Raw genomic sequence first — 23632 nt, 5'->3', positions numbered from 1 at the left:
CCTGAGTAAACTTGAGGACTCGCATTCATAGACCGATGAGATCTGTCCATCGGTGGTGGAATATCAGATTTTGAGCTCATAAAAGAGAGGAATGGCGTTGCTAGAAGTTCTGCCTAACAACGTCGTATCGCCGGAGATGTCGAATCTTCTACCGCTTGCCACCGCCGAGCACCAGCCTTACGTGTCCGAGCTTCTCTCTTTCACTCTCGATCGCCTCCATAAGGTATGCGGATGTCCTAAATTTAGTCAGGATTTGGAGTTTTGAGGTATTGAATGTGTTTGGTTGTTTCAGGAACCGGAATTGTTGAGAGTGGATGCGGAGAGAATCCGGCGACAGATGCAGGAGCTGGCGGTGGGGAATTATCGAGCGTTCATCGCGGCGGCAGATGCTTTGCTCGAGATCCGAGAGGAAGTTACTTCTGTCGATAGGCATCTGGAGTCTTTGGTAATTTTAATTTTGGTTGATTAATGACTTTTTAGCTTTTTATTTGACCACGTTTGATTTGATTGTTAATGATTTGCCATTGTCGTTGTAACATCTACTAGTTACCGGTATTTTGATTTTGAATGTTTAGGTTTGGAACGGATTTTACAATTTTGATGTTTATATAACTCTGTCAAGAGAATCGAACACAAGCATTAAAACTTGTAGCAGGTTCCAATCGGATGCATTTCTTGAACAGGGCTTTGGGGATAGGATATTCATGAATAATTGATAGTTTTGGATTACACATTGGCAGATGGGGTTTCCTTTTGCCATTTTTTGCATGCAAACTTTGTGGGTGGGACTGGAACACTTCGGTGTTATTTCTTAATGCTGCTGTTTTAAAATGAAGGTCCAGTTTGGATTAAATAGTTACTGACTTAAAAAAAGCTAGGAAATATTTTTAGCAATTCTCATGACAGCATTTAATTGCAGTGATTTAATTTGAAGGCATTCAATTGTTAAAGATTGAGCTGCTGCAATTATATTGAAAGGGTAGTAGATCAAGAATATGACTGGATATTTATTAAATAGTTTGAATCATTAACACGAAGAATGATAGTTTGGCTATCTTGTGTCCTTATGAAATCAATAACAATAAATTTTTGGGCATCTTCAATATAGTGCTACATATGTGAAGCATAGGAGATGTTTAAGTTTCTCTCTGCGTCTTCACTGCAACTCATAAGTCCTAAAAGCTTGTTTCCGTTGTAGATAGCTCAAATTCCAAAGCTTACATCTGGCTGCTCCGAGTTTGTTGATTCAGCAGAACAAATTTTGGAGAAAAGGAGAACGAATCAGACGCTGCTTGCTAATCATAGTACTTTGCTTGATTTGCTTGAAACTCCTCAGCTGATGGACACGTAATTGCGGAGCACATTTGTTTACTACTTCTATATATTCTGCTGATACCTTCTCGACATAGCTTTCCATGTTCTCCAATGATGATTTAATCTTATCTTGATGCAGTTGTGTGAGAAATGGAAACTATGATGAGGCTCTTGACTTAGAGGCATTCATTGCAAAACTTACAACAATGCACCCAAAGTGAGTTGCTTCTGTAATTGTCTATGCAATAAAATCCATGTTAAATGTCAACCTTATTAAAGCATTTATTGAAACATTATTTTCTGTCCTTTTCCTACTTTTCTCTTTCAAAAAAGAATTCCTGTGATTCAGGCTCTGGCCGCCGAAGTCCGGCAGACCACTAAGTCTCTTCTATCTCAGCTTCTGCAGAAACTTAGATCAAACATTCAAGTAATTTTTTGCATCTCGAATTCAGCCAGTGATTTCGGCGCCAACAAATTTTATTGGACAATATACCTTGCTGTCATTAGACGTTGATTTCGATTTTGCCTGCAGCTGCCAGAATACCTCCGGATCATTGGATACTTACGTCGCATTGGAGTATTTAGTGAGTACGAGATGCGCCTACAGGTACTCATATTTTGATTTTTTTTAATCCTATGTCAGGTTTTATCTTTGTTTTAATATCCTGAGCTACAAGTCTTACAAATTTTCTGATCAAGGATCCATTTCTGTTATTCAGTTTTTAAGATGCCGAGAAGCATGGCTTATGGGGTTACTTGATGATTTAGACCAGAGAAATCCTTATGAATATTTAAAAGGGATGGTAAATTATCACAGAACGCATCTTTTTGATGTTGTTAACCAATATCGAGCTATATTTGCTGAATACATGTCAGGGAGTGAAGAAAATTATGATGGTGGCCTTCTCTTTGACTGGGCCATGCATCAGATCACCTTGCACCTGAAGACTCTGAAAGTGATGCTTCCTAAGATAAGTGAAGGTGGATCTTTGTCCAATATTCTGGATCAGTGCATGGTGAGAATCATTTTATTATTTTTGCTATGTCATGGTTCGGCGCTTCTTTTTTGGTCGCTCAATCGCTTCCCTCCTAGAACAAAATAAAAGACTAAAAAAGAAAACATTTATTAATAAAACAAGCTGGTGAATTAATTCTTTTCATTATTTTGGGTAATTATTTGGTGGATGTGAATGAGGAGTAATTGCTGTTTTTTGTTACTTGTTTGCTTGCTGGTAAACTGTGAGCGCTGTATCGGCAACGGTTTATCAAGAACTTTATGGTAGTTGTGAAAGAAAAAGGGCTTTATCCTTAAAAATTGCCAATACAGATCAATCATTCCCCAATTCTTTTTTGGAGTTATTTTTTCATATTGTCAGAGATCATCTGCGTGTTTTTATAGTAAATAGGTGCCTCCGTGTAAGCTTCTTTTTTGCTTCATATCAATGCAATTATTGCTGTGTTACTTGCTACTTGATTTTACGTAAACAATTTAAGCACTCTGTTACAATTATGCTCTCGGCTGTGTTTTGCAGTATTGTGCTATGGGCCTCGGATGGGTTGGATTGGATTTCCGAGGACTACTTCCCCCTTTGTTTGAAGAGTAAAAACATTTCCACATAGTTTTCTATTTACGTATTGGGAATTCAATTTTGGTCTCATTGTAGACATTCTTTTCTTCACAGAGCAGTGCTTAATTTATTTTCAAAGAACATGAGCACAGCTGTTGAAAATTTTCAGGTATAGTGTCCTATATAACTAGTAGTGCCATTTCTTAAGTATTTTACAATTGCTTCTTGACTTTCTGTTGCACAGATAATTTGTAACTTCTGTTTTCCTACATCAAAGAATACATTATCTAGTTGGAGTAGTATTGAATTTTTTCTCACTACAGTTAGTCTTGGATTCTCATCGTTGGGTCCCATTACCATCAGTTGGTTTCCCTGCCAGTGGTTTTGGTGAAGAAAGTTTGGATGATGTCACTCCTCCATCAAATCTCATGGAGCATCCACCTCTTGCTGTGTTTATAAATGGTAAATTGAAAGTTTTTAGTGGTCTATTAGTGAACTTTTGCGGTTAGATTTAATAGTTGATAAAAGTTTGTTGACGGTCATGTTTCCTCTCTGCCCTCTGGTGGTGGCAGGTGTATCTGCAGCAATGAATGAACTACGTCCTTGTGCGCCACTCAGTTTAAAACATGTGCTCGCGCAAGAACTAATTAAGGGTTTGCAAGCTGTTTCTGATTCTCTATTGAGATACAATACAACTAGGATGCTCAGAAGCAACGAGTCTGCCCTTTTTTTTAAACTTTGCCAAGCGTTCAATGAGGTGATGTCAGCATATGAACTTCTCGTTTTTAGCTGCAAATTTGGTCATTTATCATGTACGTGATTTGCGTATCCCTTTCCTTTTTATCTAGGTGGTTTTCCCCCATTGTGTTATGTGCTTCAACCGGTGTTACCCTGGTGGGGCAGCTCTGATTGGGGATGCCAAGAACTTGTTTGAAGGAATTGCCCGTCTTTTAGCAACTTCTCCTTCAAGAGAACTACCAAAACCTAGACGTAGTTCCGAGACCAAAAATGCAACAGAGAATGGTAATGTGCCTGGGGTTGAAAACGGCGTCCTACATAGTATTGAGCGAACTGCAAGTGCCAGCTTAGACGAAAAAGAAGAAAATGGGAAGAGCGATACCAGTTCACAAAATGTGGAGACAGATGAAGACGTTCAACGGTCACCAGTACCATAAATTGTCCTGAAATACCTACCAGTCAGAACCTATGTCCTCTTCAGTGTATGTAATTAAATCAGAACTCACCCTTTTTTTTATTCATTTTTTGTTAATTTGATATCAACTCTGAGCGGGGATTCCATGAAAATCGATATCATGATAGTTACTTTTTCCATTAAGAAGTTGATTCATTTAAGCAGGATTTACAGTGATTCATTTAAGCAGAATTTAGCCGACAATGACTTGAAAGTATATCATGTAACAGTACTATCTTATTAGGTGTATCACCCTTATATACAGCGAAACTTGACAGTTACCTGAATTTATGATTGTTGTCGATTCTTACAAAACAAGGTTGTGTACTTGCTACTCAAAACAGCCCTGTAAACCTTACTATGAGGTTAGACTCGATGAGAAGCTCAATTTTTTCTCTTTTTCTTTTTTCTTTGCCTTTTCTCTTTCTTTTTATTTCTCTTTCATATGAGGTCAAATGTGGATCCCTTGTGTTTGAACAATTGAACCGATAGATGTGCATTTGGTGTAACATAGCCTCATTGGAGCATCCCATTAACCACAAAACTAGCTTACTTGTATGGTTGTCAGGTACTCTAGTTTACTAAATTTGTGGAACTATTATCAATTCTTTTGAGGATGGTAAAGATAGAACCAAAATTATAGAAAAAAATTAAATGTAGTGGCCAAGTGAATTCCAGCCTATATTTATATAGAAAAAAATACTGAATAACAAGAAAATTTAAGTATCATATGGTTTGTGTGCCTGAAGTGTTTTTTGTCAGCCTTTATATGCTTCTGATCTCAAAGTTGGTCTTCTTCTTTCAAATAGAGAATGAACATGGCTGATGCAATGAACTTCCCTGTGTAACTTTTTTTTTTAAATATAATATACTATATATGTGTGAAACTTACCTTTATCATCTTTGTTTCATAAAAAATCATTATAATATTTTCACTGTTAATATGACGGTTAAGGTTGGAATAAATCAATTTATCACCGGAATTTAACAGTTTTTCCCTAGAAGAAGTAATGTATATGCAAATACGTATAATCCCCTAGTCATCTCAGCTTGCTCCATGGATTTAAATTGTGAACCCACCACCTAATTCATTCAATTCGTTATATTCAATTTCCAATCAGATCGTAATAAAATATTCCGGAAAACAAACTTAAAAAACATTTTAAAAAAATTAAAAAATCATATTTGTAGGTTAATTATTTTAAGTTTGTGTCAACTTTTTTTCCTAAAAATATACATATCCATTTGTTAAAAGCAAAATACAAATAGAAACTATAACTTTTTATGTCTGATTTTATGTGCTACACGCCTTCTACCTCACAAGACTGAAAGCAAGAATGGAGAGAATTCTTATTATCAAAGTCGGATCTGAAAAACAAAAATTAGTTTTGCATAACAAATATGCTTATTTTTATTTCAGTTGGAATATGAATTTGTTAGATTGAATATTGTCTCAAATTTGGGATATTCACATAAACATGTTTATTTTAAATAGATAATAAACTATTGTTTTCTAAAAAAATATATATTTATAATTTTTTTGAAATTAATTTAAAAAAAATATTATATTTATTCGCACCTTATCTAATAATATAATATAATAGGACAATAATAATAACTTTGAACATCGAAGAATTCCCTTCTCCGGAAGCTTTACTCCTCTGAAACGAGATATGGTAAGTGCTATTACTACACACACTAGCACAGACATTCACTTTGGCTAGCCCAATTCTCTATTAATTTTTCATTTCACTTTTGTGTCTGAGACACGAATTTGTACAGCTTAGATTTTTGTTTTCACCGGCAATCTTTATTTCTTACGTTATTTTTTTTTGGGCAGAGCTGGAGCCTGAGTTGTGGGAATTATTGGAGTTTCAAGCCCAACATAAGACCGAGAGCCTGCTTTTCCCAGGTGGGCGTGAAATTACTTCGTTATTTTGATGTGTTTAATTGTGTTTCTGTGGTGAGTATTTTTGCAGAATGAAATGATATATAGTTGAATGCTAAATTTGGGTAAAGCTTTGATTTTTATTATCTCGCTGGTCTTTTGAATTTTTGTGGTGTGTTGGGAGATTCTTGGAAAGAATGAATAAAAATATGTCCACTTGCAATTCTGAAGTGATGAAGAAATGGTGGGCTGGTTGGTTGTTGCTCTTCCGTGAAATGACCGTAGATTTGATGAGACTTTATCCTTTTCTAGGAAGCGTAACTTCACTAATCAAAGCTGCTCTGGAAACAAAGTAGCAAACATGTTCTAGATGATACTCGATAGGTTTGGATTTCGAAATTTGCATTTTTAGAAAATTTGAAGTAGAAGATCTGAATTTGTTTTATGTGTGCACACTGGATGAGTCCCCCAATTATGGCGGGGATAAAATATTGGGACAATGGTTTATTCTCATTCAATTTTTCATAGTAGATTCATTAACATGCTGCATTTGTTTTTAGTTTTCCGGGTTACTTTGTCATCTACACAAGCGGTATGTCATGTGTAGTGCAGTGTACATTGGATATGAAGACTCCTCTTTTTTATCCAGTGTTACGTAAAAATGTTTGAAAAACTGACCAACTAAAATTTCCATTTGGTAGCCAAAACCCTTTACCAACATATTTTTTGGTGGTTCACGTGTTTTTTAATCATCACAAGGTTGCACAGTTCTCGAAGTCGAAAATGTTATTCTAAATGTAAAGGAAATGTAAATATGTTTCTTTTATATATATATATATATATATACACAACCAAAAATAAAAGTAACATGCTTATGTTTTTATTATATTCAGAATGGCAAATTATGATATTTGATGACTAATTTTCGGCTGATTTCATGTATTGTATGGGCGTATGAGACCTACGCACACCACACACAAAAAATGCCGGGGCTTTTTAGCCTTTCATAACACAGGAGGTTCATGTGCAATACCCATGTAATGGAGTTGTTTGGAGCACTGACTATTTTGGGCTGGGATGATTGCCCGAATGCAGCAATCGAAATTTTCGATTTTCTTCCTGTGAGGAATTTTCTTGTATTATATATGTTATGCGTTTGTAGCCATCGGTGTTATCTTTCTTTTACAGCAAATTACGTTTAATTAGCTGGGGAGTGCTCTTAAGAAATTCAAAGGGTCAATCAACCCCATCAACATATGTGCCCACAGTTGTTTCTAGAGTAGCAATTCTTTTAATGCTGTTTCGACAAGTGAAGCTCAAATTTCGAACATATGTTTTCCTGTCTTTTATGTAAGCAAATGATGGAATCTTTTCCCTTACTCCATCCGCTCTCCTTAGCAGCACAGAGAGGACCCTAGGTGGTCCGAGTAGACACTAGTTGAAAGCATTCTCATTTTCTCTCAAATTGATGCAGATCCCGTCTTGGATGAATCTAATTCATAGTTTGTTGTTGTCATTGATGTTTTCTTTGATATTATCTTTCCAGGACCGTATATTTTTCATATCATTAGATTAACATTAAAATTTTAGATTTCGTTTTTCTGGATATTTTGCAGGAGAGTTGCCACATAGCACTGGGGAAGAGTTTTCAACAGCGGGTGCAAAACGAAAATTTAGAAACTGTCATTACGGACAAAGTTCGCATAAGAGATTCTCAGAACGTCAAGGACTCCAGACTCCCACCTCTTGTTCGTGCATTGAAAGCTTCTGCAGAAGAAAATGCAGCCAGCTTTCACTTCCCCGGACATAATAGAGGGCGGGCAGCACCAGCATCGTTGATTCAGCTGATTGGTTCAAGACCATTTCTACATGACTTACCAGAGCTTCCAGAGCTCGACAATCTTTTTGCTCCAGAAGGGCCTATTTTGGAAGCCCAAAAAGAGGCTGCTGATCTTTTCGGAGCATCAGAGACATGGTTTCTTGTTGGGGGCAGTACATGTGGAGTTCAGGCAGCAATTATGGCCACTTGTATGCCCGGAGACACTCTCATTCTTCCTCGAAATTCTCATATCTCTGCAGTATCCGCCATGGTACTATCTGGTGCTGTTCCCAAGTATATTGTCCCTGAGTATGATCCTAAATGGGATATTTCTGGTGGCATCACACCTTTACAGGCAAGTTCAATGCATGATCATTGATATTTTGAATCATGTCTTTAGATCTTATGGTTCTTCAGTAGAAATTCATTATTTCTTTGTTTAATGTCTAGTAAAGGAAAAAAAACAATTGTCAATCCATGTCCTACAAGCTCGCTATTGAGGTTACTAGTCAAAACAGGAAGTCATGAGTTCAAATCCTGTAGTTTCAATCCCATCACCATGTTCCCTCGCCTGTGGCTTACACATGAAAGGAAGTGTGAAGCATAAGAATTATTTTTAATTAACGTCCCATGAGCTTCAGCTTTTGGAGAAAATTCAACTAACGTGTGGTAGAAATAACTGTTGTCCTAAAAGCCATCTTTTTATCTACTCTTGAGAATTTCTTCCTTTAGGATTTTCGGGTGGGTGCTATTAACAGGTGCAGAAAGCAATCAAGGAACTAGAGATGGAAAGCCGAAAGCCGGCAGCGGTTTTAATCGTTTCACCTAGTTATCATGGGATTTGCTGCAACATTGATGCCATTTCAAAACTTTGTCACTCTCATAAGATCCCAATAATTGTCGATGAGGCACATGGAGCTCATTTCGGATTCCATCAACAGCTTCCTAGCTCGGCACTTGCTCAAGGGGCTGATCTTGTTGTGCAATCGACTCACAAGGTGCTGTGCTCTCTAACACAATCATCGATGCTCCATTATTCAGGCAGTCTTATAGACCGGGATAGAATTTGCAGGTGCCTTCAAATACTTCAAAGCAGTAGCCCGAGTTATTTGTTGTTAGCCTCACTTGATGCAGCTAGAGCCCAGCTAAGTGATAACCAGGGAACTGTTTTCAACATGGCTATTGAGCTAGCTTTTGAAGCAAAAAGTATGATCAACAAAATTCCCGGAATCTCACTCCTGAACTTTACAGACTTCCCAAGATTCCCAGCTATTGATCCATTACGATTCACCGTTGGGGTCTGGAATCTTGGTCTGTCTGGTTATGAAGCTGACAAAATCTTATGCAGGGATTTCGGGATAATTTCTGAACTTGTTGGGATACAATCTTTCACATTGGCATTTAACCTCGGAACAACAAGAGAGCAAATCTTGAGGCTTGTTTCTGGATTGAGGTGTCTGTCAACAGTTTTCATTCACTCGAATGGTGAAAAAAATATCATGATTGATGAAAGACAATTCGCACCTTTTACCCAGTTTAACATGATTTTGAGTCCTAGAGAAGCTTTTTTTGCTCATAAAAGAAAAGTGAGGGTTGAGGATAGTGTTGGTGAGGTATGTGGGGAGCTTATTTGCCCTTATCCACCAGGGATTCCGGCTCTGATCCCTGGCGAAGTTATCACCGAGACAGCGCTGAAATATTTATTGCATGTTAAAAGCAATGGTGCTAGTATCAGTGGAGCTGCGGATCATCTCCTCTCCTCCATTGTTGTATGTGATTTTTGACCTATTAATTTGATCGCGGAGCCTGAGGCACGCCGCTGTTGTGAAGTTGCTTTCACTTTGAAGATGCATTCATGGCATAGGATCAAGGGTTTACCGCACAAATTGTTGGGAATATAAGATTTTTTTTCACATGCTTCAGGAAATTAGCAAGTGTGAATTTTAATTAGATATATTGTACTGAAAAATCTTACTGACGATACACAGTAGTCTATAGTGAAGATGTTCCCTTTTCATTTTCTTTTGCCTTTTTCTTTCTTTTGTGTCATTTCAATTCAATTTTCCTTGTAATGGCCAACTTTACTCGTAAATGTAGTCATTTCACATATACATACGAAACATTCAGTTAAATAAAATAGAGGATGGCGCACCAAATATGAAGTAACTGAACTCATGTGGGGTGTAGAAGTTGGAATCAAACAAAGGTCGAAGTACCATTCAATTCTTATACAAATATTAAATTTGTTCGGACCGTAAAGCACATCCGACAAGGATCAAGGAGGGCCAACTGAAATATCCTAGAATATGGTGGACAAGACATAAAACATTCTAAATTCATGTGGAAAGACCAATAAGAATTTACACCCCCATTATATGTTAAAATAAGAAACCACCGGAGCCGCCGAAACATTTATCTTAAAGTCTGTTATTTTCATTCATACCACTTCTGATCTTCTTTCCTCGAGAATTGAATAACAAGGTCTCACCCTAACAGTCATTTCATTTTCTTTTTTAAACAATGAACCTTTAAAAGATCCCAAAATTTCTCCAAGAAAACCTTAATCATTCCTAAAATGTCTATACAATTCAAGATTTTGACATACATTCACATGAAAATACTTCATAAAGGATGCATTTTTATATGTGTAGGCCGATGCGTTTTGAATGTTCTAACATGTTTGACAAAATTTAAGAACTCCGTGTTCGTATTTTATATTGAAGATTAAATGAGATTCATTTCATATTTGTTATATATGAAAAGTTAATATAATTATTGAGAGTTAATTTATGCATTTTTTTAAGAAACTATAAATGAGATATTCACAAGCAAAGTATAATCTGTGCACGACTAAGGAGAACAATAAATTATTAAAACTCATGATCAATGTTGTCATGTGAGGATGACGTGATAAGAAAAGGATGCTGAACAAAAGAACAATGGAAAAAATATACTTCCTACTCTTAACACAAAAATAGGTTGTGAAAAGGCTTTCACACAATATCAAAGTCGTTTGAAGTATTTCAAACAACGATACAATAACTATTCTAAGCTTACACATCATAGTTCTAGGTTTGGATGGGATCCTGAGACAAAAAAAATCATGGCTAATGATGAAGCATGTGATTAACATTTTAGGGAGAGAATCTTCAAATTATAATAATAAAATTTACATTTTTCAATTAAAATTAGAATTACTTTTAACACTTGTTACTTTTTGTTCTTTGACAGTCTCATCCTAAACATGAACATTATCGGACAAGCACTTTTGAGGATTATGAAGATTTGAGAATTGTAATTGGGAATGGAAGCCACCACCGGAAAGTGCTTAATTGGATCAGGAGATGACACTGATGCGAGAACATTTGAGACTGAACAAAATAAGATTACTAGCTTGATAGATTATTACATGTCTGATTACGATATTCATATCAGCTTCACTTCATGAGGAACTTACTTTTCCATTATCTTCTCAACCAATAAGTTCAGATGTTCCACCAACCACTAGAAAACAAGATATGATCGAGTTTGAAATAAAATCGAGCACATCAAAGAATCCTAACAAATATATTATGCATAGGCTCTCTTACAACATTAAGAAGGTAGCTTTAGGGATGTAAATGAACCAAACTGTTTGCGAGCTATTCGAAGCTCGGCTCGATAAAAAGCTCATTTGAGTTCGTTTGTTAATCATATCAAGCCAAAATCAAGCTCGATTTCGAGCTCGAAAATTTAATCAAACCAAATTCAAGCCTAAGGATATTAGGCTCGTGAGATCGCAAACATGTTTGATAATAGGCTCCCGAGCTCGATTTGTTTATGTGGTTCGTAAGCTCGAGCTCAACTCGTTTAGGTGGCTTGTCAGCTCGAACTTGGCTCATTTGTTGAGTTGACAAATAAAAATATTAGTACTAATGTTAATGGAAGGAATTGAACACAAACATAGTTGGAAAAAAGATTAATTTACACCACATAGTCACAATTACATTTTTTATCTTACTTGCATATCATTATACTAAAATGTTTTTTAAAACATGATAAATTAACAGAAATACATCAACATATTCTTTTTTCCCCAAAAAAATTACATCACCAAGTCAAATACACGTTGAGTAACTTTAAAAATTATTATCCTAAAATATTATATTAAATTGAATATAATGAATTTATATTGATTAAAAAATAAAATTTATTTGGAACACAACAAATGGATTATTAAAGAAGTGAAATTGTTGCACTGTTATTTATATGGTGATATCAGTGTATGATGAATATTTGTTATCTGGATGTTGGATGTATTATTTTGGGATGTTCAATAATATAATGAGTTTATATTTTTTTAGTTTTTCTTTTTGTCGTTTTTGTTATTTATGAATGAATTTATATTTTTATGTCTGTTAAAATTAGTTCATAGATATATTTAATTTTTAACAAGATCAAATCAAGCTAAAATCGAGCTCAATTATATGCTTTACGAGCTCGAAAACGAGCCAAGCTCAAGTTAGGCTTGTTAAACACGATAAACGAGCTATTAATGAATCAAGCTAGAGCCCGGCTTGATTAACATGATAAACGAGCTTTTAACGAGCCAAGCTCGAGCTTTTTTCGAGCTTAGTAATTTAAATACAAACCAAGCTCGAGCTTGATAATAGAAGCTCAAATCGAGCTCGAGCTCCTCAAACAATCCTAAATGAACCAAGCTCAAGCCTGATGCTGTTTGGTTTGGTTTGGATTGTTTACATCCCTATGTAGCTTCAAAGATTGAATCAATTGGCATTATAGATGATAATTGTTGAGATGCTATTAATTAGGAAGTCCTAAACTTGGATAATCACACTCGGTACAATGTGTTTGACTTGCTTAATACTAGAGCAAAGAAGATGGTTTTCTTGAAAATAACAATCGAAGAGCGTTTGGAATGGATAGATTATAAGTTACATGAATGACTGACTTTTGGGTGAATAGATTAGTGATTAGCACTGTCTTAAAATGTTTACTAATATTTTTTTGAATTGATTTTTAGTTATTGAATTGGTAGCGAATTTTAACTTTTGGGTTATTTCTATTATATAATTACTAGATGTTAATTGAACATATTTTGTTTTGGTTATGCACAAGGCGGAGCTAGGTTGGGGGCTAGGTTGGGATCTAGAATTTTTTTTTTAAGTAATAGGTATGTTTTATTTTAAAAATTTGTTGACTAGCCCAATCAATTTTCTCTCTCTTACTCACTCTCTGCACTCCATGTGGCATCTTCATTCTTCTCCCTCAAGCCATCACAATTTTCGTTACTTGAAATGGTCGTAACTTCACCGTCGTTCGTCGATTTTCAAAATCGATTGTAGATTCGAAAAGCCCGCGACATAAACTTTCTTTTAATACCAAATTTTCGAGGTTTCTTTTTCGTCTTGAAATCGGCTGTCGCTCATCGATCGTCGTTTTTCACCGGAAATCGTGAGAATTTTAATGTTAGACTTACTTCAGCTCGTTCTTGTTGTTCTAAGTTAGATTTCGAATTTTAAATGTAATTTCAGATTTTAGTATTTCGAAATTTGGGTGTATTTTAGTTCTTCTGAATTTCAATAATTGATATATGTTAAATTGATGAGTGTAGGTACTATATTTGAGCCGATTGGAGGTATTGATAATTTTTCGGAATTTATTTGGGCATTATTACGAATTTTCAGATTTTATGTTGGGGGTTTTCAATTTTTAGTGTTGATTATTTATTATTTGGATGTTTAGATGCTATAGAAAATATAAATGCAAATTTATGAAATTTTGTAGGAATTTTTGAAAATTTCAAAATTATATAAATGAGATTTTCGAACTTACAAGGCTGTAAAAATTTTATATTTAAATGTATTATGCCTTAGGATTGTCAAACGTTAACTTCGGGAATTGTTTTGGAATAATTATAATTGTTCGAGGTTTATTGGATTAAAGTAACAATTATTTAGTGTCGGTAATGTTGATTTGATTTAGTTAGCCATAATAAGTTAAATTAAGAAAAATCGAAGAGCACAACTTCAGTAGTGTTTTAGCTCCATGTTTTTGAATGTATTAAATATAAATACTCTTGTTCTATGTTTTCATGAAGTCAATGTTTATAAATTTTTTATTTTAAATTTTTTAGTTAATTATTTATTTTATTAAATACATTATGTGATGGAGCCAGCCCCAGGTAATTTTGAATCCTGGCTCCGCCCCTGGTTATGCATATGATGATTTTTTATGGAATCATAGCTTTTTTTAATTTTCGTTACTTGTTTTATATCATGTAGTTAAATTAAATGTCAAATATCAATGTGCTCAACATAGGTGAACAAATGGAAGAAGAAAAATTGGAAGAAGAATTACATGAAACCTTTGAGTATTTGTTGATCAAAATTTTTGAGATCTTATGTGCTAAATGAGCACATAATTAACATTCATAGAGAATGTTTCCATCGCCCCTTAACTAGAATATCAATAACTATAAGTTGACATGATTATATTCATAGAATATTAAAAAAATGTCTTTAGTTTCTACTCATTCTAAATATGGGATCTTAATATGGGATCTTGGATTCTAGAGATTCTATAAAATAATATCCCGTAGGATTTTTACGAACTTCTCCTTCGTCGTGATCATCATCTGATCGGTCTCCAAGCAGTCATCGGAGACCTCTTCTGGTTTCATCTTTTGTTGTTCTTCCTCAGACGTTGGATATTGCCAGACAGTGGGAGATTTGAACTCAAAGAATTCATCAATTTCATTCAATTTTTTCATGATCTCCTCCGGCACCGTATGTGGAGTACTCTCAGGTGTTATCGTCGGTGGCGGTGTTTTCTACTAGGATTCGGGATTTAGTTTCCCAATATGGTAAGTATGAATAATACCTATTATTACAACTATCCGCACTAATTCAAAACTAATTATATCATGAAGAAATAAAAATGTGTAAGAAAAAAATTGTGGTCTAATAAGTTAATCAAATTTGGTTAAATTTAAATTTTGGTGGGCTTTTCTCCCGATTTCCATTTTTATCAAAATATTAATGTGATATTGGATATTGCTCATGAATTCAACACTCCAGCAAAAATAGAAGTACTGTTGAGAAAGAGGCAAAATTATTGCATTGAAGCTGAAATTTGACTATCAATTTAGCTATTTTCACTTTAAATTGTTATTTTATCCTTGATTTTATTACATATCACTAGTAGTATAGACGAATTGAATCAAACCTGAAAGTTTGAACTTCAAGTTTAAGTTCAACTCGAAATATTCAAAATATGTTGTAAGTTATTCGAACTTGTTCTGAAAAAAATATCTTAGGAAGACTAAAAATATATTTATAAAATATATAATTATATTATATTAATAAAATTTTAAAATCGCAGTAGATCGTGACAAATGATCTGCACTCGAGTTCAGATCAGAATAAAATTTGAACATTTTCCGGTTCAACTCGAGTTTGAAATACAAATCCAATATCTTTCGAGTTTGCACGAAAAAACTCGCAAACCAGCTCACACAAATTTTACATATTTTTTTTGACCTTGAGTCATAACTCTAGCACTGTTTTTGAAAGTCTCACTTCATAAATGTTCAAATTATAAGCATAGAAACAATTAACCGATTTACGCGGAAGCTAATTATAAATAGATAAGCACATGATCACAACAACGCATTATTTGTTTATTCCATAAATCACAAAAAATTACAACAGAAATATAAGGGGGCGGAGACGTTGCGTATATATATAGTTTTGATATGTTGCTCACTCATCGTGTCAATCTATGCCCAATTTAGATATGATTCATCATAATTAATATATGAATGTCACTATAAACACGGTGAGTATAACATATCAAAACTATATATATATATATTCATGGTTCGTCGAAGACTTTACCGGCAAGAATGGCAGCATTAATAACATTTTCGATGACATCCACGACTTCACTAGCTTTGCAAGTGTTGCCTTTGAAAGAAGGGGCACCCGATCTTCTGAACGTCTCCACGCAATTCAAGAATTCTCTGTTGCACTGTTGGTTTAAGTAATCGTCTGCTTAATTCCATCACATCAATTAAAAATCTCAATATTAATTTCTATAAATAATTTCAACATTAAATTTTATTAATTTATTAAAATAATTTGATCTCATTGAAAAATCCCCACCAATTATTTGATTAAATAATCAACAACGATTTAGATTGACGTTATTTATTTTACTTGTGCTTAACTATTATATACAAACAGATAAAAGGGATTTTAAGAAATTAAATAACAAACAGATCAAAGACTGGAGTTGAGAAGTCACCATCGAAAGTACCACAATTCTATAGGGGTGGTATAACATGTTGTACTGAACCAAAAATCATATATCATGTAACGTATTAAAAATTATATATTGATATAGTACCGAAAATTTCGATATATCGGATTTTCGGTTTATAAAACTAACATACAGAAATTTTGCGGGATACCAAAATTTCGGTACATTATCAATATATACCGTTTTATACAGAATTGTTTTATATTTTTAATTTATTATTTTATTATTTAAAAATATATAATATTTTAAATTTTTATATATTGTTTTGGTATTTCGATATATACAGAAATTTTTTAAATATAATATCATTAACGTATCGAAATTTCGTTTTCGTTAACATGACATATTGAAATTTTTTGTGTACCGAAAATTTCAGGTAAATTAACTATTTTCAGCACATTAAACCTCGATATATGGAAATATCAATTTTTTTTCTCACCCCTACAATTATACACTATATATATATATATATATATATATATTAAAGTTATTTAATTTAAGAAATTAAATGCAAGAACTTACCGCCTTTTTGTTGTATGCATTGATCATGGCTCATACAACAAGCGTCTAAGCCGTCGCAAGGCCGCTCTCCGGGGCATCCACTGTACAGAAGTCCGCAGTATTTCCCGTATCTCAAGAATGGAGGAACTGGTCCCAAAATTTAGCAACGATTCCATTTCAAAAATACCCATTTTTAAGACATTAAATTATTTAACTGAAATCAATCATTTGAGTAGAATAAACAGAGCTGGTTTACCTTCACAGAACTTTGATTCACATGTTCTACTGCATTCTTTATTCTAAACAAAAAAACAAAACAAAAAATGTTGCCAGATTCTATATTACTTACTTAAGAATCATTCATTTCAAAGGAAAAAAATTACACGTAAAATATATATATATATATATGTATATATATATATATGTACATATACACACAATAAACTTACCACTTTGAGGTCTACATATACATGAAGGCCAACATTAAGGGCATGATCGGGGACAACACAAAATCCCAAGAAAATTACGGCACATCCGATGAAGAAAAAGGGAGTTGTATTATAAGCAACCATGGAGAAATGTTGAAGGAAAAGAACAAAAAGGGAAGCTTGGTTTTTGGTTGAAAGCAGCTGTGATTAATTTATAGAGAGAAAACACAGAAAAAGGGAAGAAGCTTGAAGAAAGGGGGAATGGGACGGGACAGACGGAGGGGGATGGTACGTATCTAGTTGTCTTGTTACGCCCCGTGACAAGTTTTTTTTTGTAGTGCTGCTTCACATTTCTCACTAAAAATATAAGATCTTTTTTTAGGAGATTTATGTAAAGTCATTTTGGATACTTATGATATAGATTTTTAAAAAATAAAAATAATTGACTTGTTAAATATTTTTTAAAAAGAAACATATATAGTTTTAATATTTGTATAAAAATGTGATTATCAACATTTTTTAATATTTAGTTTTAATATTTTTTAAATTATTTTCCAACTGACATTTGATTATCAACGTATACGTCAACTTTCATAAAAATGTAAGGGACCAATTGATCTAACGATATTGAAATAGAAGAAGAAACATTCTCGATATATCATAGGCTAATTTATTATTTTCTATTCAAATGCACGTAATCTGGGGGTTGAAATTTGGTATTTGAAGATTTGTACGTAAATTATGGGTAATTGGCTGTAAATGCTATTAAAAGTTCTTGATTATACGAAATATTTAAGATGCTGTTTCTCTTCTTTATTTCCAGAGTAAACATTCCCTGACATCCAAAAAAAAAGAGAAATCGCTTGATTTCTGTATAAATAATATTTTTTAAAAATTCTAATAACAAAATATATATATATATATATATATATATATATATATATAAATTTAATGGGATCCTTGTGGGATGTGCCGTTTGCCTCACGATAATTTTTTCCACGATATGAAAAGACAAAAACTTGTGTAAGACGATTTTATATGTCGTATTTTGTGATACGGATCTCTTATTTGGGTCATCCATGAAAAAGTATTAATTTTTATGCTAAGAGTATTAATGTTTATTGTGAATATCGGTAGGATTGGTCCGTCTCACAGATCAAGATTCGTGAGATTGTCACACAAAAGACCTACTCATGTAAAAAAATGCAAAATGCCTCACATAACCAAATATCTAACATGTACCACGGATGCCACAATTTTAATTCATCACAAGAAGAACATGACTGGAATTTTTTTTTCAAAAAAAAAATATGAATAAAATTTATATATTAAAAATTTGCAAATGAAAATCTGATTGTAAATGGATTTACATACACACTAAAATAGTTGGGAATTAATTATAAAATATTGATTGTTCGTGATTTAAGTTGGGAGGGAGCGGTAATTTTGGTATCACACATTTGGTTTTATTGTGAGAAAATCTCTCTCCCGCGTCGCCGCTTGCTTTGTTACTTTGCATCTACTGTGAACTGTCACGGGGTGGGGTCCAATTGGCAATGGAATCGACAGTTCCAACTTCAAATAAAAGATGAAAACCGGAATTGAACATGTTTGGGTCAAAATAATCCACTATGAAAGTCGAATTTAATTACAAACTTAATTAAATTATATAGACCCATCAAATATAGCGGATCAATTCTTATCGATTCAAACTGATCACAAGGTGCTAAAAAAGGGAGAACATCGTGGTAAGAGAGTGAGATCGTGAAATGAAAAGCGGAAGAACATGGATCATGGGGGAGTGGAGAAGAACCGCACAGTTGTGGGGAAGAAAAGGGGCATCAGCTACATAAAGAAAGGAGGACAACAATCTCTCGAACAACTCCCTGCTAAATTCTCATAAATTTAGTCAAGCTTTTTCATTTTTTCTAATCATATTTTAGTATCATCGTACATATTCTAGCACTATTTTGTTATATTTTTCATGTTTTTGTGATTTTTATATTGATTTGTTGATACACAGTCATGTTAGGAGTTTATTTCATCAAATGTTGTATTAGTTTAGGAGACTATAACAAACGGTCAAATTTAGTCTTCAAAATCGTCGTGATTCTTAGAAGTTAGATTTTCATTGTTTTTACACAAATCGGTGTATTTTCGCACCTGACACACCCACAAATCAAATATTGCACAAAAAATTTCCGTTGAAATACGGTTCCATTTCCTGTTCCTGACTCTTTCGGTCCTAGTTTGGTTGCGTGGTTGGCAGATTCATGATATATTTGTACGAGACTTCCTAGTTTGAAGTCTACTCCGAGCCCATTCACTTTAATATGGAAGGGCCTGTAATAACTGTATGACTCTAAGCCCAATACAGCAAGGCCTTCCAATCTCTCTCTATCAGGCTGAAAGGTGCGTTGCATTAATTATTTGTTTCCTCGAATGATTTAGGTTTTCAATTTGTATATACTGATAATTATGTCGTTATCATTTTTATGGGGATTAGCTTTTTTTCCCAGGACTGTTTTCGTGTTAAATTATAATTTATATTATGACTTATTTTTATTTAGAAATAGTCTTGAATACGAGATTTTATTATAAATTTGAGACTTTAACTGTTAGATGTATTTTAATTTATCATGATCTAAAAAATTTCTAGACAATATGAGCTTCTTTTTTTATTACTAAGAGAATGATTTGGATTTTTTTAGAAAAAGTCACTGGAAGGTAAAAATTTTATTTAAAAATTTTTGAAAGCTTTAGTTAAATGCAAAAACTTGTGTGAGACGGTTTCACGGGTCGAATTTTGTGAGACAGATCTCTTATTCAGGTCATCTATGAAAAAGTATGACTTTTTATGCTAAAAGTATTACTTTTTATTGTGAATATCGGTAGGATTGACCCGTCGTCTCACAGATAAATATTCGTGAGACCGTCTCACAAGATATCTGCTCTTTGTTTAAAAAAAAGTGTTTGAATTTGTTAGAAAAACAAAATTATAGTGACACTTTATTAAACTTATTCAATTATTTATGTTAAATTTAAAATATGGAATTATTAGAACATAAATGTGCAAGTTTTATTTAATTTAGATTTAAATATACATAATTTCATTGTTTTCAAATTTTTAAAAGAATTAAACAGCATTGAGTGAAATGGTCTTGCAAGAGTAAAGGAAGAAAAGACCTAGGGCTATTATGGTAAATGAGCTGTCGATGCCGATTTAGCCATTCGAGACGTCAATTAAATTTTAGCATTCTTAATTTCTCCCACGCTGAACACTTGCACTTTCTGCTAACTCTTCGATTACCCTTCGCAAAATTTCTCCATTCTGTTTCTCGATTAATGGCTTCCGCGATCAAGAAAGTCAACATGATTACCCAAATCGTGCGGCTCAGGCAAGTCGTGAAGCGCTGGAAAACCAACAGCCTCACGCGCCGCTACTTCTTCGATGCTGAGGCCTCAAAGCGGCCAACCCCGCCCGGATCTCTCGCCGTCTACGTCGGACCGGAGCGGCGGAGGTTCGTGATTCCGACTAGGTTCCTGAACCTCCCGGTGTTCGTGTCCCTTCTCCGCATGGCGGAGGAGGAGTTCGGGTTCCGGACCTCTGGAGGCCTGGCTCTTCCATGCGACCCCGGCTTTTTCACGAAGATCTTGGCTTTCCTCGAAAAAGACGAAGAAAAGTTTTGTGGGCTGGGACTGGATGAGTTATCGAAGATGGTCTCTGAAATGGGTATGGAGAGTTTCGAGCAGTCGTCGTGTAAAGAATCTGGACACGCCTCCTTCACGCCATTGCTGCACAAAACTAGGGTTTAGCAGTGAGCCCATTAATCTTTTCACAACCCAGTTTTTCCCCCTCTTTTACAAGGGTTTGATTAATGTGGTCCATCGTTACTTCGGCTGGGCGAGGTTTATGTTCTTGTATGTTTTCTGAACCATCCTTGAGGCCACAGTTTTAGTTTTAATGGAGGTCTGCTGGCTGCTCAACGAGATGATAATATTTTTCTTTTCCCTTTTTCAAGAACTCTTTTTTTTTTATTTTAATTAATTATTTTTCGATGCGAGTATGTCAATTAATTAAAAACATAATAAATTGGGTGTATGTATGACCAGAGGTATTTATCGGTCGGTTCGATTTTATCGTTTTGAAAATGTATAATTCGGTATCCGAATAGTTTTCTTCATTTCGATTTTCTAATAAAACGGTTCGGTTATTTCAATTTGGTTCATTCGATTTTGATAAATATTTAAATTAGTAATTAAAATATAATATATTAATTTTTGGCAAAAACTTGTGTGAGCAGTCTCACGGGTCGTATTTTGTGAAATAGGTCTCTTATTTGGGATCATCCATAAAAAAAATATTACTTTTTATGGTAAGAGAATTACTTTTTATTGTGAATATCGATAGGATTGACTACATTTAACAGATAAAGATTCGCGAGATCGTCTCACAAAAGACATACTCATTATTTTTTAGTTAATTTTTAGTAAAATTTTAAAATATAAAATTTAAATGAACTAAATAAATAATACTCAATTAAAAATTAACATCTATGATTCTTAATTTACTAAATATCATTTCATATATTATTTAATCTAAATAAAAATATTAATTTAATTAAATTACAGTTTTTTTTATCATTTGGTTTTGACAAATAAACTCTGAAATCGAATCATATAAACTTCAGTATTAACATTTATATCCGAATTTAAAAATTCAGCTTTCGATTGAGTTCGCTTTACAGTTTCTTCGGTTTGGATTTATGTTTTTTTTTTTAATCTGAAGTTTGAATATTGAAAAAGATTAACTTGATGTATAGTAAATTATCAATAGAGTCGCAACATAAATCTCCACTCTGATTAAAAAAATCCTTCATTTTATGTTGTTGGATTGTTAAAAATGAAAAAAGGAGTAACATAATAGTTCAAATTTATAGTATGCATGCATAGAAGGCAAATCATATTTATTTTAATCTTGTTGGATTGTTAAAAATATTAAAGGGGGATTATTATTAGAATATAATCCGGGAATTTTACCATCTTTCATTTCTAGAGAATTTCCACCCCGTACGTGTTGTGTACTCCCTCATATGAACGAGACATTTCATGTTTCGAATATATCGATTTCACGGATCGTATTTTGTAAGACGGATCTCTTACTTAGGTCATCCATAAAATAATATTATTTTTTATGCTAAGAGTATTACTTTTTATTGTGAATATCGGTAGGATTGACACGTCTCACAGATAAAGATTCATCAGAACGTCTCACAAGAGACCTACTCATCTAATAAATATGGTTCATATGACAAATTTACCATACTTATCTATAAAACCGTATTTGTGTGCATGATTGTAATTTTTAAAATATATTTTAGTTAAAAGAGAATTTTATTTTTTTTTTTTGAAATGGTTAAAAGAGAAATTAGAATGTGTTAAAAAAACATTGCAAAATGATCATCTAAGTTTAACTATTTCGGGTTTTTACCAACGAGTCTTTAAGTAAGCGGACGTTAAACGTAACGAGCTTACGGGAGGTAGAAAATGTTGTTAGTCATTTAACTAATCAGAATTGGGTCATGGTCATGTAACTTATGTTTTTTAAACATTTAGTCATATTTTGTCCAAATGATAATGTGGCAACAACATGTTAGCATTTTTGACACCACCGCGTAAGGAAAGACATTACTAGAATTTTTTGGTATGCGGTGAAATCGAATTTTTTAAAATATTCAATCCTTATCAATAAAATGTTAAAAATAAAATATAGTATTAAACATTAGTAGGTCTCTTGTGAGATGGTCTCACGAATCTTTAGCTGTGAGACGGATCAACCCTACCGATATTCACAATAAAAAGTAATACTCTTAGCATAAAAAATAATATTTTTTTATGGATGATCCAAATAAGATATCCGTCTCACAAAATACGACCCGTGAGACCGTCTAACATAAGTTTTTGTCAAACAATTATCACCAAATAATAATTATGATGGTATATAATGAATAATATTTGGCAAAATTATAAGAAATTTGAATGTAAAAAAAATTTATTTAAAAATCAAAGTATTAATAATAATTAGAAAATATGAGGTGTGTGTCGACAACAAATAGGAAATGCATTTGATTCATTTCCTGTGGTGCATTAATTTGAATTGCAGACGAAAGGAACGCGTTTTATACGCGGTAGGATGCGTTCAGACAGAACGCATTTTATACGCGTTTTCATACTGACAGGGAGCTCTATAAATAGAGCTCCTCCTTTCATTTTGAAATCATCTCTTCTTCGAGTTTTCTCTCATCATAGAAGCATTTGAGTGCTTAGTTCTATAATATTTGTGAGGTGTTTTGTTCTCCTGTATTAAGAGAGTGCTGTGTTCTATTTGGAAACACAGTGAGTGAGTTGTACACCACAAAATATTATAGTGGAAATTCTTTTATCTTGCCCGTGGTTTTTACCCTAATAATTTTTAGGGGTTTTCCACGTAAATCTCGGTATCAATTTTATTCTTTATTTTAGGGTTTTATTATCTCAAATTCCGCACGTGAGACAAACAGTGTGGCCATTTACCACCCCTAGTTTTGTCTCCGTGTATTA

At 33.6% G+C, this 23632-nt stretch overlaps 4 protein-coding genes across 4 annotated transcripts; 3 read left to right on the top strand and 1 right to left on the bottom strand.

Annotated features, from left to right (window-relative positions):
• Window positions 1–4365, top strand: LOC142528038 (conserved oligomeric Golgi complex subunit 8-like). Its single transcript, XM_075633082.1, has 12 exons — window positions 1–223; window positions 293–445; window positions 1199–1347; window positions 1454–1531; window positions 1648–1741; window positions 1847–1921; window positions 2034–2330; window positions 2847–2914; window positions 2997–3051; window positions 3206–3344; window positions 3455–3639; window positions 3731–4365. The coding sequence occupies exons 1-12, from the start codon at window positions 92–94 to the stop codon at window positions 4055–4057; spliced, it is 1752 nt and encodes a 583-aa protein (XP_075489197.1). The 5' UTR covers window positions 1–91; the 3' UTR covers window positions 4058–4365.
• Window positions 4366–5689: 1324 nt separating this feature from the next.
• On the top strand, window positions 5690–9803 carry LOC142528032 (uncharacterized). Its single transcript, XM_075633070.1, has 4 exons — window positions 5690–5750; window positions 5915–5986; window positions 7579–8136; window positions 8540–9803. The coding sequence occupies exons 1-4, from the start codon at window positions 5748–5750 to the stop codon at window positions 9563–9565; spliced, it is 1659 nt and encodes a 552-aa protein (XP_075489185.1). The 5' UTR covers window positions 5690–5747; the 3' UTR covers window positions 9566–9803.
• Window positions 9804–15452: 5649 nt separating this feature from the next.
• LOC142537339 (phospholipase A2-alpha-like) lies at window positions 15453–17324 on the bottom strand. Its single transcript, XM_075642877.1, has 4 exons — window positions 17054–17324; window positions 16861–16903; window positions 16626–16751; window positions 15453–15832 (listed from the first exon to the last, which is right to left on the bottom strand). The coding sequence occupies exons 1-4, from the start codon at window positions 17174–17176 to the stop codon at window positions 15657–15659; spliced, it is 468 nt and encodes a 155-aa protein (XP_075498992.1). The 5' UTR covers window positions 17177–17324; the 3' UTR covers window positions 15453–15656.
• Window positions 17325–20377: 3053 nt separating this feature from the next.
• On the top strand, window positions 20378–20848 carry LOC142537422 (protein SMALL AUXIN UP-REGULATED RNA 16-like). Its single transcript, XM_075642943.1, has one exon. The coding sequence runs from the start codon at window positions 20378–20380 to the stop codon at window positions 20846–20848; it is 471 nt and encodes a 156-aa protein (XP_075499058.1).
• The last annotated feature ends 2784 nt before the right edge of the window (window positions 20849–23632 follow it).

The sequence above is a fragment of the Primulina tabacum genome, chromosome 2 (assembly GCF_025594145.1).
Source record: "Primulina tabacum isolate GXHZ01 chromosome 2, ASM2559414v2, whole genome shotgun sequence".
NCBI lineage: Eukaryota > Viridiplantae > Streptophyta > Magnoliopsida > Lamiales > Gesneriaceae > Primulina > Primulina tabacum.
Note: the sequence above shows the minus strand (reverse complement) of the source record. Positions and strands in the feature narration are given on the sequence as shown.

What these genes read in the sequence shown, in the direction of transcription:
- LOC142528038 (XM_075633082.1), top strand. Translation starts at nt 92, where the DNA reads ATGGCGTTGCTAGAAGTTCTGCCTAACAACGTCGTATCGCCGGAGATG. An exon ending in ATATTCTGGATCAGTGCATG is followed by an intron (nt 2,331 to 2,846) that starts GTGAGAATCATT and finishes TGTGTTTTGCAG; the next exon opens with TATTGTGCTATGGGCCTCGG. An exon ending in TTTGCCAAGCGTTCAATGAG is followed by an intron (nt 3,640 to 3,730) that starts GTGATGTCAGCA and finishes CTTTTTATCTAG; the next exon opens with GTGGTTTTCCCCCATTGTGT.
- LOC142528032 (XM_075633070.1), top strand. An exon ending in CGAGAGCCTGCTTTTCCCAG is followed by an intron (nt 5,987 to 7,578) that starts GTGGGCGTGAAA and finishes GATATTTTGCAG; the next exon opens with GAGAGTTGCCACATAGCACT. An exon ending in GTGGCATCACACCTTTACAG is followed by an intron (nt 8,137 to 8,539) that starts GCAAGTTCAATG and finishes TGCTATTAACAG; the next exon opens with GTGCAGAAAGCAATCAAGGA.
- LOC142537339 (XM_075642877.1), bottom strand. Translation starts at nt 17,176, where the DNA reads ATGGTTGCTTATAATACAACTCCCTTTTTCTTCATCGGATGTGCCGTA. An exon ending in TGAATCAAAGTTCTGTGAAG is followed by an intron (nt 16,752 to 16,860) that starts GTAAACCAGCTC and finishes TTTTGGGACCAG; the next exon opens with TTCCTCCATTCTTGAGATAC. An exon ending in ATGCATACAACAAAAAGGCG is followed by an intron (nt 15,833 to 16,625) that starts GTAAGTTCTTGC and finishes GGAATTAAGCAG; the next exon opens with ACGATTACTTAAACCAACAG.
- LOC142537422 (XM_075642943.1), top strand. Translation starts at nt 20,378, where the DNA reads ATGGCTTCCGCGATCAAGAAAGTCAACATGATTACCCAAATCGTGCGG.